The sequence below is a fragment of the Rhineura floridana genome, chromosome 11, assembly GCF_030035675.1.
Source record: "Rhineura floridana isolate rRhiFlo1 chromosome 11, rRhiFlo1.hap2, whole genome shotgun sequence".
NCBI classification, from domain to species: Eukaryota; Metazoa; Chordata; class Lepidosauria; order Squamata; family Rhineuridae; genus Rhineura; species Rhineura floridana.
This window is the reverse complement of record NC_084490.1, coordinates 2,884,684-2,899,908: the sequence shown is the minus strand read 5'-3', so window position 1 is coordinate 2,899,908 and position 15,225 is coordinate 2,884,684. Positions and strand designations below refer to the sequence as shown.

General features: G+C 48.1%; 1 protein-coding gene across 2 annotated transcripts in view; it reads left to right on the top strand.

Moving 5' to 3' along the window:
• The window catches only part of SLC2A4 (solute carrier family 2 member 4), a 50,429-nt gene that overhangs the window by 29,714 nt on the left and 5,490 nt on the right, over nt 1-15,225 (top strand). For both annotated transcript variants that reach the window (XM_061591190.1, XM_061591191.1), the window contains exons 4-9: nt 2,873-2,997; nt 5,487-5,602; nt 5,887-6,049; nt 6,547-6,734; nt 7,272-7,376; nt 10,077-10,178. In XM_061591190.1, coding sequence (XP_061447174.1) covers nt 2,873-2,997; nt 5,487-5,602; nt 5,887-6,049; nt 6,547-6,734; nt 7,272-7,376; nt 10,077-10,178 — 799 coding nt within the window. The remainder of the gene's footprint in view (nt 1-2,872; nt 2,998-5,486; nt 5,603-5,886; nt 6,050-6,546; nt 6,735-7,271; nt 7,377-10,076; nt 10,179-15,225) is intronic.

Below are 15,225 nucleotides of genomic sequence, written 5' to 3'. Positions count from 1 at the left end.
ATATTGATTTAAAGGGGGAAACTGTGTGGTAGCTTCTGCTTGCCTGCAACGTCATGGGAACCATGCAAATTACAAGGGGATGCAGGTAGCACCAGACACAGACTAAATTGCTGTGTGGATGAGCCCTTGCTGTCTGAGGGAAAATCATAGTAAGTAGACCCCATCTTGAGTACTGCTTACTGTTCTGGACACCGCACTTTAAGAAGGATGCAGACAAACTGGAATGGGTTCAGAAGAGGGCAACAAGGATACTCAGGGGACTGGAAACAAAGCCCTATGAGGAGAGACTGAAAGAACTGGGCATTTTTAGCCTGGAGAAGAGAAGACTGAGGGGAGATATGATGGCACTCTTCAAGAACTTGAAAGGTTGTCACACAGAGGAGGGCCGGGATCTCTTTTCAATCATCCCAGAGTGCAGGACACGGAATAATGAGCTCACATTTCAGGAAGCCAGATTTTGGTTGAACATCAGGAAAAATCTCCTAACTGTTAGAGCGGTATGACAGTGGAAGCAATGACCTAGGGAGCTGGTGGGCTCTCCAATGCTGGAGGCCTTCAAGAGGCAGCTAGACAGCCACCTGTCAGGGATGCTTTAGTTTGGATTCCTGCATTGAGCAGAGGGTTGGACTTGATGGCCTTATAGGCCCCTTCCAACTCTAAGATTCTATGATTCTAAGTTTATATAGGCCTTAACTACAGAGCATTTGCAGACTACAGCTTGGGTGATGATGCTATTTAATCCCTAGTTTCTTACAATGAACAATTATTTCCTCTAGAGAAGGGGTGGGTGACCTGCTGCGTGAGGGCCGGATCTGGCCCAGCAAGCTGTGGGGACCTGCCAGCCCCTACAGCTTTATCTCACAAACTGATCCTTCGAGAGTGATGTCTAAAGTACAGACAGAGTGCTTTGATCTCCTGATTTCAGCTCTGAGATCAAGAGATAAAAGATCTTCTCTGAAGAGCCACCCAAGAGACCTTTCATTTCCAAGCCAAGTGGAGATCGAGAGTGGCATCTAGCTCACTTGTTCCGTCAGCGCAAAGATTTTTGCTTACACAACCTAACTTCCCCCTCTCCTTGCCCCCTGCCCCTCCCCAAATTGCTTCGGAAGGTTGTGGGGAACCCCCAGAACAGAATTAGGGGGCTTGTGGGGAGAGGAGAGTGTGTTTGTGTGTGTGTGTGAGTTCCATTGCACAAGTGAAAACCCTCGGACTGACGGAAGAAGTGAGCTGGCTAGTCCCCAAGGCCCTCTGCCTGCTCTTTAAGAGTAAAAGGAAGTATATTTTCTCCCCTCCAGTACTGGAGTGAGGAGGGCTGGAAATGTTTCTCTGTGTGAGAGAGTGTGTGTATGAGTGGGTGGCTGTGTGTGGGTGTGGGTGCATGAGAATGAGAGAGTGAGGGGAGGAAAAAGTGTTAGCCATCCTGGTTCTTCTTCTTCTTCTTCTTCTTCTTTTTTTTTATTATTATTATTATTATTATTATTATTATTATTATTTATTATTATTCGCTTGATATCTGAAGGTCCCCAAGCGACTTATACAATTTTAAAACAAAATAAATCACACTATAAATACATAACAATAAACAGCAACAAAACAATAGCAATAGCACACACACCCCACAGCCACAGGACGGTTTGGCAACGTATGAAAAACAAAACCGATATGAACCGGCCCGTGCACTACGTTCTGCTACGAAGGCCCTCCTCCGGGTTCCAACTCACAGGGAGGCCCGGAGGGTGATGACAAGATCTAGGGCCTTCTCAGTGGTGGCCCCCGAACTATGGAACAGTCTCCCTGAGGAAGTACGCCTGGCGCCGACTCTGCTTTCCTTCCGGCGCCAGGTCAAAACCTTCCTATTCTCTGAAGCATTTTAAGTTACATTGATCTAATTTTAATAATGTTTATTGTATTGTTGATTGTATTTTAATATTATTTTGTTATTCATTGTATTTTTATACTATTTTATGTTCACCGCCCAGAGAGCTATCGCTAGTCGGGCGGTATATAAATTTAATAAATAAATAAATAAATAAATAAAACATCATCTCAGTCTGTCAAATGCCTGGGAGAAAAGGTACTTCTTTACCTGGCGCTGAAAATATGTCAATGATGGCCCCAGGCAGACCTCCCTGGGGAGCATGAGCCACCACTGAAAAGGCCGTTTCCCTTGTCACCACCCTCCGAGTCTCCCTCAATATATTCTACAGACACAAGTAGTGGTGGTGATGGGGGGTGTGTGTGAATGTGAAACCAGGGTCAGGATTTAGGTGGGTTTAACCTCAGGAGAACCTGACTGAAATTTCAGGGCTCAGCCAGGTAGCTGGGAAGTAATAATGACGTTTCTCTGAGCATCTGCAAAATGCTGCCTTCCCTCGCTACTGAGGAATAACAACCAGTGCCCACAAATCTGAGGAGAAAGGGCTGTGAGAGCAAATGATGCAATCTCCATGCGGACCTGAGTTTTAAGCCAGTGTGGTTTAGTGGTTAGAGCAGGTGTGGGAAACCTTTGGCTCTCCAGACGTTGCTGAACTACAACTCCCATCAGCCCCTGCAGGCTTGGCCCAATGACCACAATGATGGAAGCTGTAGTTAGGTAACATCTGAAGGGCTGAAGGTTCTTTACACCTTGGTTAGAGTGTTGGACTAGACCTGGGAGACCAGGGTTCAAATCCTCACTGGGTGACCTTGGGTTGGTCATTGCCTTTCACTGCTTAACCTCCCTCACAGGGTTGTTAAGAGGATAAAATGAGGAGGGGGAGAATGGTGGAGATTAATAAATAAACGAAATATTGTATGAAATGCTTCAAAACTAGATTAACCCAACAATAACAACATACGTTCACACACGCCGTCATTTTGTCTGTGGTTTTAGGAAGAGGGCCATGATTGTCAACAATGCTTTGGCCTTCCTTGGCGGTGCCTTCATGGGCCTGGCCAAACTTGGTAAATCCTACGAGATGATGATCATTGGACGATTCCTGATTGGGGCTTTCTCAGGTAGGAAACAGTCTCACTGATTTTGGGAGGAGGGGAGGTTGGCTTGCCTCCTGTTGTTGCCCCTGAGATGCCACAGTGATATTAGTGGGAGAAGGAATAGACCCTGTTTACAACTCTGCGGTGTAGCCCTGGAACATGCAAAATGATCATAAAAAAATAAGAGTGTTACAGAGCATGCAAAGAGCGGCCAAAACAAACACCCTGCTACATGTCTTGGTGTCATACTCAGAGGGTCTGGTGGGGGCCAAATGTGGCACACCAGGCCTCTCTGCCTGCTCCTGGCAACCCTCCCCAGGCTACCTCCGCCCCCCAGGGCACCCCGTCCCACCAGCCTTCCTTTGCACCCTCCTTGAATGTTTTCTGCCTGGCTGGGATGTACCTTTGAACTCTGATCGTGCCACTCCCTTGCATGGTTGGAGGATAGAGAGAGGCGTGTGTGTGAATGTGTGTGTAGAAGCTGGCCTACTGAGCAAAGGTACAATTCACATTAGTTGCTCTGCCCACTTTTGGATCTGGCCCTGCTCACCGCTGACTGGCATGTGGCCCTTGGAAGGCTGCCTAGAAGGGAACGCGGCCCTTAGGCTGAAAAGGTTTCCCTGTCCCTGGTCTATTCTTAGTTGGATGTCACCCTCTGAGATTGGGATTAACGGAACAAAGGCAAGCAAGAACTCCCAAACAGGGGAGGAACATCCGAGTCAATACTGTTGAAGACAAGAGTCCCGGCCTAGGATGAGCCGTTGGTCTAATGCTCATAGCTTGTCAAGATGGTTTCATGGAACTGGCTCTGTGCCCAAGGACACCGTCGTGCCAATGAGTAACTGCTCCTCAGGAATAAGGGCTAGGGAAGGGCTGCTGCCCTTTGCAGCTTGGTTGTTGGCATCCTGGAGACATCTGACGGGCCACTGTGGGGAGGAAGTAGGTCTCATTATTTATTTATTTATTTGTTCAATTTGTATCCCGCCCTTCCTCCCAGCAGGAGCCCAGGGCGGCAAACAAAGCACTAAAACACTTTAAAACATCATAAAAACAGATCTTAAAATACATTAAAACAAAACAGTATTAAAAACATTTTTAAAAAACAACCTTTAAAAAGGGGTTAAAACATTGTAAAAAACATATGAGACAATTCTGACACAGATGCAGACTCTATTTATTCATTCATTCATTCATTCATTCATTCAGCAGTGCTCAGCTTGAACTGCAGGGAGAACTGTGCTCAGTTCACGTTTTAATGCGAACTTACCTTTCATGCGCAGTTCCTTAACCAAAATTCAGGATTTGGGGAGTGAAAGATGTTGTTAGACTCCAACTCTTTTCACCCCCAGCCAGCGTGGCCAGTGGTCAGGGGCTGATGATGGGCCAGAGTAGCCTTTCCCAACCTTTGGGTCCCCAGGTGTTGCTGGGCTGCCGTTCCCATCATTCCTGACCATTGGCCATGCTGGCTGGGCTGATGGGAGCTGTAGTCCAGCGGCATCTGGGGTCTCAGAGGCTGGGAAAGGCTGATCTAGAGGGCTGTGGTCACCTATCCCTGCAATACAAGAAGCGAGTTGTAATGATCCTTTGAAATTCACACTTTTCTGAATTTTGTGATGCAGTTTTCCAAGCAGAAGAAAATGTGTATATTTAGGAAACATGTATACAAAAATGCATAGATTAATAAAAATGTTGTACAAACAATGGATTATATTAGGGAAAAAGTACTTGCAAGAATGTGTACATGAGGCAAAAGTGTGTATGTTGGAGACATCTGCATGAAACTGTGAACACATTTTTGTACAGATGTTAACATTTCTCTCTCCCCCTCAAACTGATGGGCAGGTGGGATGAACTGAACTGAAGAGTGGGAAACGGAGAGGAAGTGATATTGGAATGTTTATCCATCTCTAGTTCTTACGATATAACGAGACAATTCACATATGTATTCCAACAGGCTTTCTTTGTGACCAAAACACGTAGGCTCCAAAACTGCCAGGAGAATTCTGCAGGTGTCCCAGGGCCTGGTTGCTCTTTCAGAGGGGGTGGCCTTGAGATTTTATTTATTTATTTATTATTTGATTTATATCCCGCCCTTCCTCCCAGCAGGAGCCCAGAGCGGCAAACAGAAACGCTAAAAACACTTTAAAACATCATCAAAAGACCCTAAAATACATTAAAACAAAACAACGTTAAAAACGTTTTTTTAAAAAGCTTTAAAAACATCTTTTTTTAAAAAAAGAAGAAATGGTTAAAAACATTATTAAAGAAAACATATTAAAAGCAATTCTGACACAGACACAGACTGGGATAGCTCTCACCTTAAAAGGCTTGTTGAAAAAGAAAAGTCTTCAAAAGGCGCCGAAAAGATAGCAGAGATGGCGCCTGCCTAATATTCAAAGGGAGGGAGTTCCACAGGGATCTGCACTGCTTCCCCAAAAGAGCCAGCTGGAAGGGGTTTGTCAAAGGACTGTGGCCTGCTTTCCATGTTGATGCCATGTTTCCTTCTGTGCCAGGATTCGCTTCAGGTCTCGTCCCCATGTATGTGGGGGAAATCTCCCCCACCAACCTGCGGGGGGCACTGGGCACGCTGAATCAACTAGCCATTGTCATTGGAATCCTTATTGCCCAGGTAAATAACAACCACACATCATTGCTAGCCAGCTCCTAGGAAAATGAGAGGGCTGTGTTGAAGGGATGGGGGTGTCTTGACTGGGAGCACTCTGTGGTGCGAAGCAGGTGTGGCTGTGGAGGTCTGGTGTGAACACAGCGTGGCTATTTGCATCTTCTGAGTTGCCGGCACTGTATTCTGTTTCATTCTGCTGGCTTTGTTGAGTGTTGCAATCCACCCAGAGCCCTTGGGATTGGGCAGGTTTGAAATGTGTGCAGTGCCTCACCGTCTCTTTCCTGCAACAGGTTTTTGGCCTGGACACCCTCCTGGGCACACCCACCCTGTGGCCCATCCTGTTGGGCATCACCGTGGTCCCTTCCATCCTCCAGCTCCTGCTGTTCCCCTTCTGCCCCGAGAGCCCTCGATTCCTCTACATCGTCCGCAACAAGGAGTCTAAGGCCAAAGAAAGTGAGCCCTTCTACCTCTCACCTTTGCTCCCTTGCCTTTCCCTCTCTGCCCCTGCCTTTTGCCCACTGACTCATGGGACTGTGCCGCTTGCGCCTTCTGTCCAACCTCCCACTTCCCCCCCACCAGTTCCCTTCACTTCTTCCTCCCCACGCGTCACCCACCACTTCTGTCCTCTCATGCTAAAGTTCCTCCTTCCCACTCTTATCCATTCCATTCCACTTGCAGCCCAATCCTTTTGCATCCTCTGTCCATCTGTGCAGCTACCTGCTTTCTGTCTTCCCAGCCATATTTCATTTTCTCACATTCCTATCCACCTACCTCCGTGCCATCCATGGGTCCACCAACTCCGTCCTTCCAATGACACTCCATTCCCACCCACCTCAACGGCTGGACATCCCTCTCCCCCGACCTGCTTCCTCCTCAACCGTTCCGCCCCATCTCTACCCCCCCGCCCACCGTAGCATGCACAAAACAGTCCCTGTTCTGTCCCCCACCAGGTCTCAAGCGGCTGACAGGCCGTGTGGATGTGAGTGTGGCTCTGACGGAGATGAAAGAAGAGAAGCGGCGCATGGACCTGGAACGGAAGGTCTCCATCCTGCAGCTCTTCCGCTCCCGCATATATCGCCAGCCCTTGCTGATTGCGGTGGTCTTGCAGCTTTCCCAGCAGCTCTCTGGCATCAATGCGGTGAGTTTGTTGCAGCTGGAAGAAGAAAGGAGGAGGAGGAGGTAAAACATGAGGGCCAGGCCGGGCTTGGAACATCTTAGAATCATAGAATAGTAGAGTTGGAAGGGACCTATAAGGCCATCAAGTCCAACCCCCTGCTCAATGCAGGAATCCAAATCAAAGCATTCCCGACAGATGGCTGTCCAGCTGCCTCTTGAAGGCCTCCAGTGTCAGAGAGCCCACAACCTCTTTAGGTAATTGGTTCCATTGTCGTATGGCTCTGACAGTTAGGAAGTTTTTCCTGCTGTCCAGTTGAAATCTGGCTTCCTGCAACTTGAGCCCATTATTCCGTGTCCTGCACTCTGGGATGATCGAGAAGAGATCCCGGCCCTCCTCTATATGCCAACCTTTCCAGCACTTGAAGAGTGCTATCATATCTCCCCTCAGTCTTCTCGTCTCCAGGCGAAACGTGCCCAGTTCTTTCAGTCTTTCCTCACAGGGCTTTGTTTCTAGTCCCCTGATCATCTTCATTTAACTGCTCTTCATTTACCCTCACAGATATTCTATTACTCAACTGACATCTTCAAAAAGACTGGGCTGGAGCAACCCATCTATGCCACTATTGGTGCTGGTGCGGTAAACACGGTGTTCACCGTCGTTTCGGTAAGTACTTCCAGCCCCACCAACTCCATCCGCCGTAACAAGAGCCACGCGTGCACAAACTGCCACTTCAGTCCAGCAGATCTTTTGTGCGCTGTCTTGCCTCCTGCATTCAGTTGAACTGAGAGCTCCTTCACAGGTTACACAGTGGATCCCACTCTAAGGACGAGTATGTCACCCTCTTTGAATGGTTTTACCCAGAGCTTGGAAGTAATTAGTTACAAGTAGCAAGTTGAGGAACTAGTGGATAATTCCTTTACATTATAATTGTAATGGAATGAGGAGTAATTTTATTAATTTTGAGGAGTAATTGTAATGTTTTCAGCATTACTTTGGGGCATTACTTGGGGGGGAGGGGAAATCTGCTCCTCGGATTTGAGGATGAAAATCATGTGCCTCAAAATTGGGCTTCTATGCAGCGTTGCTCTTCCCTTGTGCTCTGTGGGTGGGTAGGAGGCGATGAGGGAGGAGGAGGAGAGTGAGACAGGGTGGAGTGGAGAAAACAATTGTTTAAAAAATGGACGGTGGTGGAGAAGAATGAAGGGAGAACAGAGCTGGAGGGCAAGAACATGGATAAAGGAGGAGAAGGAGGCAGCAGCAGAATGGAGATAAAGAACTGTGGAGGTGAAAGATGACGTGTTTGTGTGTGTGTGTGTGTGTGTGTGTGTGTGAGAGAGAGAGAGAGAGAGAGAGAGAGAGAGATTGCACTTGGCATACAAAGCGGCCTCTGCCACCCTCCCTGGCTAGTTTGCTGCATTTGCAGTGTTTCAGCTTTTTTGCATCTCAGGGGAAAATGTTTTCTTGTGTGGGTGTCCCTTAGTCGGGGGCAGGGCAGGGTCCGGGAGGAGGTGGTTAAATGAGAGAGGTTATGCTTGCTGGCTGAGAGAGAGAGAGAGAGAGGGGAGGGGAGAGAGAGAGTGTGTGTGTGTGTGTCGGGGTTGCACTTGGTTTGACATGCAGAGATCTGAGCTGTGGCCTCTGCCTCCCTCCCCACCTCCCTTATCAGCAGCGAGACCACCATTGCTATCTTATGGATAAAAAGAATTATTCTACTACCTGTGTGTGTGCGTGTGTCTATTTCTAACGTTTTAGGTGACTTAGGTGTGCAGTAGCCAAGGCCTTGTAGGCACTCTAGTTTTTTTTAAAAATATCTTAAGTGTAATTGTAGTGATTACTTTTGAGTAACGGGAAAGTAGTCAATTTCTTTCAGAACAATTGTAACTGTAATGGTAATTTATTCCCTTTTGGGGCCATGTAACAGTAATTGTAATGTATTCCTTTATTAAAAGTAATCTTTCAAGCTCTGATTTTACCTGTGTGAACGTTCCCAGGGTTAGGACTTCCTCTGCCTGTTCTCTGGGCATTGTGCAAAGAGGAGGGGCTACTTTTAGAGGACAGGAGAAGAGGGCTTGTGGGCTGCCCTCCGACGATTCATGAGGCACTCTCCCTCTACTCTGCTTTTGAGAACAGAAGCAAACACTGTGAAGGCTTGTGACCCCAGAATCACGGATGTATTGCGGCATCAGCTTTTGTGGATTAGAGTCCATTTCATCAGATGCATTAAATGATGTCCTACTGGCACACGCACGCACATAGAGGTGGCTGGTAGGGTGGTAGGCAAGAAGGCCAAAGTAAGTGGACCCAGAGCCAGCGGCAGGCAGAGCCAGCTAATTCTAGTTTTGCCTCCATCCTCCTCTCTGCTGAGTTCTTCAAAGAGCTGGCAGCTGAGGCCACCCCCAGGACTGGGCGTGAGAAGGCAGGCAGGTCCTTGTCTTCTTAAGAAGGCAGGCAGGCAGGTGCTGGCCGAGGGCAGACAGGTTGGTGGGGCAGTGGCCCGTTTGCTTTTGTGGACCAGCCTCCACCGTGCACACACCTGGATGTAGAGAAACAAACTATCCAACGGATAGAAATGCACTTCCGTGCAAAGCTGACAGGGGATGGGCCGTCGTTCAGTGATAGAGTCTTGGCTTTGCACAAAGAGGGTCCCAGCTTAGTTCCCCGATGGCATCTGTAGGTAGGGCTGGAGAGCCACTGCCGGTCAGTGTAGACAGTACTGACCTAGATGGACCAACAGTCTGTCAGTCAAAAGGCAGCTTCCTAAGCAAGGCTTCAGTTCATGCAAACTCACGCCACAGAAATTCTGTTTGTCTTGAACGTGCCACAGCCCTCTCCCTCCTTTTCATGGTAGCAGACTTAACATGGCTGCCCCTCCAGAAAAAAAAGTAGCCCTCCTCTCTATGGTGAACAGAGACATCCTGGGAAAGAGACACAGTGGGCCCTACTCTGGCAACAAAACCAGCTCTGGAGTAGGGGTACCTCTTCCTCATTAAAAGGGAGCCTCTGCTTCTACTCCCTTTTTCCCCCAGTGAGGAGGTAAAATGCATCGGCGGTGTTGTTCAGCTGTGTGAATGGGACTTGGGGGGGTCTTTATGTGTCATCTGGGTTCATGAACCCAGCAAGGCCCTGGGCCATTGGGATGACCCTCCTTCCCTCCCTAACAGGGGTAGCCAATGCAGTGCCTTCCAGATGTTGCTGGACTCCATCTTCCTTCATCCCTGACCATTGGCATCGCGTTGCCTACCCCTACTAAGGTCTTCCTGGGAAGCACTCCTGGGACCAAAGGCTGCCTGTCCCCTTTCGGTTATTTTCTCGGTCCTCTGCTCCATCTCTCTCTGACTCTCTCCATATTTCCTTCTACCCCAGGTGTTTCTCGTGGAGCGGGCCGGCAGGCGAACCTTGCATTTGCTGGGATTGGCTGGGATGATGGTGTGTGCCATCCTGATGACCGTGGCTCAAAACCTGTCGGTGAGGAGCTGTCAAAGAATGTAGCCGCAGATAGGCCGAGGCTGCTGGGGGTGGGGAGTGGGGAACCTCCGGCCTGTGGGACCCACCCACCATTTTTGGGAAGCCATGCCCACCCACCCGATGCCATGATGTCAGGTGTGGGGCAGGTAAGGGCGGAGCTTCAGAGGAATGCGCTTTGCTCCAGGAGGCGGAAGTGGATTCCATTCACTGGAAACCAGTTCTCCCTCCCCACGCTGTTCTTGGAAGCCTCCCCACCCCGACACAGGAGGTGGAAAGGATCCCTGTGGGGACACTGTTGCAGTCCTCCCTGCACTTCTTTTTTGCACCTCCGACACCACCTCAAAGCCTTTCCTATGCTCCCTCTTTCAACTTCTGATGTCAAGATTTTGACAGTTGATTGGGGAGCCCACGTGTCAATCGTGTGACATCATAGTGATGTCGCATGAATGACAGGTGGGCTGCCCCGCCTACCTGTCAGCTAGCTGGGTGGGGCCAGATAAAGATCAGCTTGGGGCCGATGGGGGCTGCAATCCAAAACATGCTGACAGGGTTTGTAGCCCAAGGCATCTGGAGGGTACCAGCCCGGCCCTAGGCTTATCCAGCACTGATCTGTTTAATTTTCTGTTTATGCTGTTTCAACCATTGCTCACCATCCTCAATAGTCTGGGTGCATCTGATACTGCAGAGTGACTGAAGAAATGCAGGGGCAGATCAGGCCCATAGCCTGGATGGGGGACCCAAGGGAGTGAGACTAGAACATAAGAACATAAGAACAGCCTGCTGGATCAGGCCAGTGGCCCATCTAGTCCAGCATCCTGTTCTCACAGTGGCCAACCAGGGGCCTGGGGGAAGCCTGCAAGCAGGACCCGAGTGCAAGAACACTCTCTCCTCCTGAGGCTTCCGGCAACTGGTTTTCAGAAGCATGCTGCCTCTGACTAGGGTGACAGAGCACAGCCATCATGGCTAGTAGCCATTGATAGCCGTGTCCTCCATGAATTTGTCTAATCTTCTTTTAAAGCCATCCAAGCTGGTGGCCATTACTGCATCTTGTGGGAGCAAATTCCATAGTTTAACTATGCGCTGAGTAAAGAAGTACTTCCTTTTGTCTGTCCTGAATCTTCCAACATTCCGCTTCTTTGAATGTCCACCAGTTTTTATTATGAGAGAGGGAGAAGAACTTTCCTGTATCCACTTTCTCAATGCCATGCATAATTTTATACACTTCTATCATGTCTCCTCTGACCCGCCTTTTCTCTAAACTAAAAAGCCCCAAATGCTGCAACCGTTCCTTGTAAGGGAGTTGCTCCATCCCCTTGATCATTCTGGTTGCCCTCTTCTGAACCTTTTCCAACTCTAGAATATCCTTTTTGAGATGAGGCGACCAGAACTGTACACAGTATTCCAAATGCGGCCGCACCATAGATTTATACAACGGCATTATGATATTGGCTGTTTTATTTTCAATACCTTTCCTAATTATCGCTAGCATGGAATTTGCCTTTTTCACAGCTGCCGCACACTGGGTCAACATTTTCATCGTGCTGTCCACTACAACCCCAAGGTCTCTCTCCTGGTCGGTCACCGCCACTTCAGACCCCATGAGCGTATATGTGAAATTCAGATTTTTTGCTCCAATATGCATAATTTTACACTTGTTTATATTGAATTGCATTTGCCATTTTTCCGCCCATTCACTCAGTTTGGAGAGGTCTTTTTGGAGCTCTTCGCAATCCCTTTTTGTTTTAACTACCCTGAACAATTTAGTGTCGTCAGCAAACTTGGCCACTTCACTGCTCACTCCAAATTCTAGGTCATTAATGAACAAGTTGAAAAGTACAGGTCCCAATACCGATCCTTGAGGGACTCCACTTTCTACAGCCCTCCATTGGGAGAACTGTCTGTTTATTCCTACTCTCTGCTTTCTGCTTCTTAACCAATTCCTTATCCACAAGAGGACGTCTCCTCTTATTCCATGACTGCTAAGCTTCCTCAGAAGTCTTTGGTGAGGTACCTTGTCAAACGCTTTTTGAAAGTCTAAGTACACTATGTCCACTGGATCACCTCTATCTATATGCTTGTTGACACTCTCAAAGAATTCTAATAGGTTACTGAGACAGGACTTTCCCTTGCAGAAGCCATGCTGGCTCTGCTTCAGCAAGGCTTGTTCTTCTGTGTGCTTAGTTAATCTAGCTTTAATAATACTTTCTACCAGTTTTCCAGGGACAGAAGTTAAGCTAACTGGCCTGTAATTTCCGGGATCCCCTCTGGATCCCTTTTTGAAGATTGGCGTTACATTTGCCACTTTCCAGTCCTCAGGCACGGAGGAGGACCCGAGGGACAAGTTACATATTTTAGTTAGCAGATCAGCAATTTCACATTTGAGTTCTTTCAGAACTCTCGGGTGGATGCCATCCAGGCCCGGTGATTTGTCAGTTTTTATATTGTCCATTAAGCCTAGAACTTCCTCTCTCGTTACCACTATTTGTCTCAGTTCCTCAGAATCCCTTCCTGCAAATGTTAGTTCAGGTTTAGGGATCTGCCCTATATCTTCCACTGTGAAGACAGATGCAAAGAATTCATTTAGCTTCTCTGCAATCTCCTTATCGTTCTTTAGTACACCTTTGACTCCCTTATCATCCAAGGGTCCAATCGCCTCCCTAGATGGTCTCCTGCTTTGAATGTATTTATAGAATTTTTTGTTGTTGGTTTTTATGTTCTTTGCAATGTGCTCCTCAAATTCTTTTTTAGCATCCCTTATTGTCTTCTTGCATTTCTTTTGCCAGAGTTTGTGTTCTTTTTTATTTTCTTCATTCGGACAAGACTTCCATTTTCTGAAGGAAGACTTTTTGCCTCTAAGAGCTTCCTTGACTTTGCTCGTTAACCATGCTGGCATCTTCTTGGCCCTGGCGGTACCTTTTCTGATCTGCAGTATGCACTCCAGTTGAGCTTCTAATATAGTGTTTTTAAACAACTTCCAAGCATTTTCGAGTGATGTGACCCTCTGGACTTTGTTTTTCAGCTTTCTTTTTACCAATCCCCTCATTTTTGTGAAGTTTCCTCTTTTGAAGTCAAATGTGACCGTGTTGGATTTTCTTGGCAATTGGCCATTTACATGTATATTTAATTTAATAGCACTGTGGTCACTGCTCCCAATCTGTTCAGCAACACTTACATCTCGCACCAGGTCCCGGTCCCCACTGAGGATTAAGTCCAGGGTTGCCGTCCCTCTGGTCGGTTCCATGACCAACTGGTCTAGGGAATAGTCATTTAGAATATCTAGAAACTTTACTTTTTTGTCATGACTGGAACACATATGTGGCCAGTCTATGTCCGGGTAGTTGAATTACTACCACATTTCCTAGTTTGGATGCTTCCTCAATTTCATATGCCTTCTTTCACGTATAGAGCGACTCCACCACCAATACGTCCTTCCCTGTCCTTCTGATATAGTTTATATCCAGGGATAACCGTATCCCACTGGTTTTCTCCATTCCACCAGGTCTCCGTTATGCTCACTATATCAATGCTGTCCTCTAAGACCAAGCACTCCAGTTCTCCCATCTTGGTTCGGAGGCTCCTAGCATTAGCGTACAGGCACTTGTAAGCAGTGTCTCTCTTCAAGTGTCTTTGGCACTTGTGGTTAGGCCTGTGGTAATTTTGCTCTTCTGAATTTATATCCTGTGCCCCTGCTCTCACAATGCCTACTTCTAGGCCTACCCCTTTTAAACTTTCATCATTTCTTTGGTTTTTATCCCAGGGGGGAGGTTTATTCCGAACTGGACCTTCCTCAGCTCCTGTCGGGTTTCCCCCCTCAGTCAGTTTAAAAGCTGCTCTGCTACCTTTTTAATTTTAAGTGCCAGCAGTCTGGTTCCATTCTGGTTCAAGTGGAGCCCATCCCTTTTGTACAGGCCCGGCTTGTCCCAAAATGTTCCCCAGTGCCTAACAAATCCGAACCCTTCCACCCGACACCATCGTCTCATCCACGCATTGAGACTGCAAAGCTGGGCCTGTCTGGCTGGTCCTGCGCGTGGAACCGGTAGCATTTCAGAGAAAGCCACCTTGGAGGTCCTGGCTTTCAGCATCCTACCTAGCAACCTAAATTTTGCTTCCAGAACTTCACGGCTGCATTTCCCCATGTCGTTGGTGCCAACGTACACCACGACCACTGACTCCTCCCCAGCACTGTCTACCAAACTATCTAAACGACGGGCGATATCTGCAACCTTCGCACCAGGCAGGCAAAATCACCTTGCGGTCTACACGCACATCACACACCCCACTGTCTATGTTCCTAATGATAGAATCACCCACTACAAGGATCCCTCCACCCCCTGGAGATATATCCTCGACACGAGATGATAGCTGCTCATCCCCCAAGGAATGGGTCCCTTCTAAGGGATCGTTTCCCTCTTCCTCAGCTGGATGCTCTCCTTCCCCGAGACCATCATTCTCCATGATAGCAGGAGAGCTATCATCGTTGGAGTGGGACACAGCTATAACGTTCCTGAAGGCCTCCTCCACACACCTCTCTGCCTCTCTCAGCTTTTCCAGGTCCGCCACCTTGGCCTCAAGGAAATGAAGTTGTTCCCGGAGAGCCAGGAGCTCATTGCACTGAGAGCACACCCACGACTTCTGTCCAACAGGCAGATAGTCGTACATGCTGCAGGCGGTGCAAAACACTGGAAAGCCCCCACACCCTTGCTGGCTTCTTACCTGCATAGTTTTGTTTAAGGTTTATTACATCAATGGGTTGGAGACTGCGGCTTAGTTGAGGTTACGGAACAGACGGGCAGAGTGGGGGGCCCTGGCCTCCTCGCTCTGCTGCTTAACTCGCCTTGATGCTTTGTTAGCTGGGGCTCCCTCTAGCTCGTGGAGCAGGCTCCCTCGCTAGGGTGCTCTGACTTTATATGTGTGGCTGGTTCCTCCCAGCTACTGCTGCCAGCCAATGATGTGTTACTTGAGGCTGATGGCTCAACTATCAGCTGGGGCTTAACTCTTTAGGATTATCTCAGGCTTCCTTCCTTTGAAGGCAGGAAGACAGGCTTCC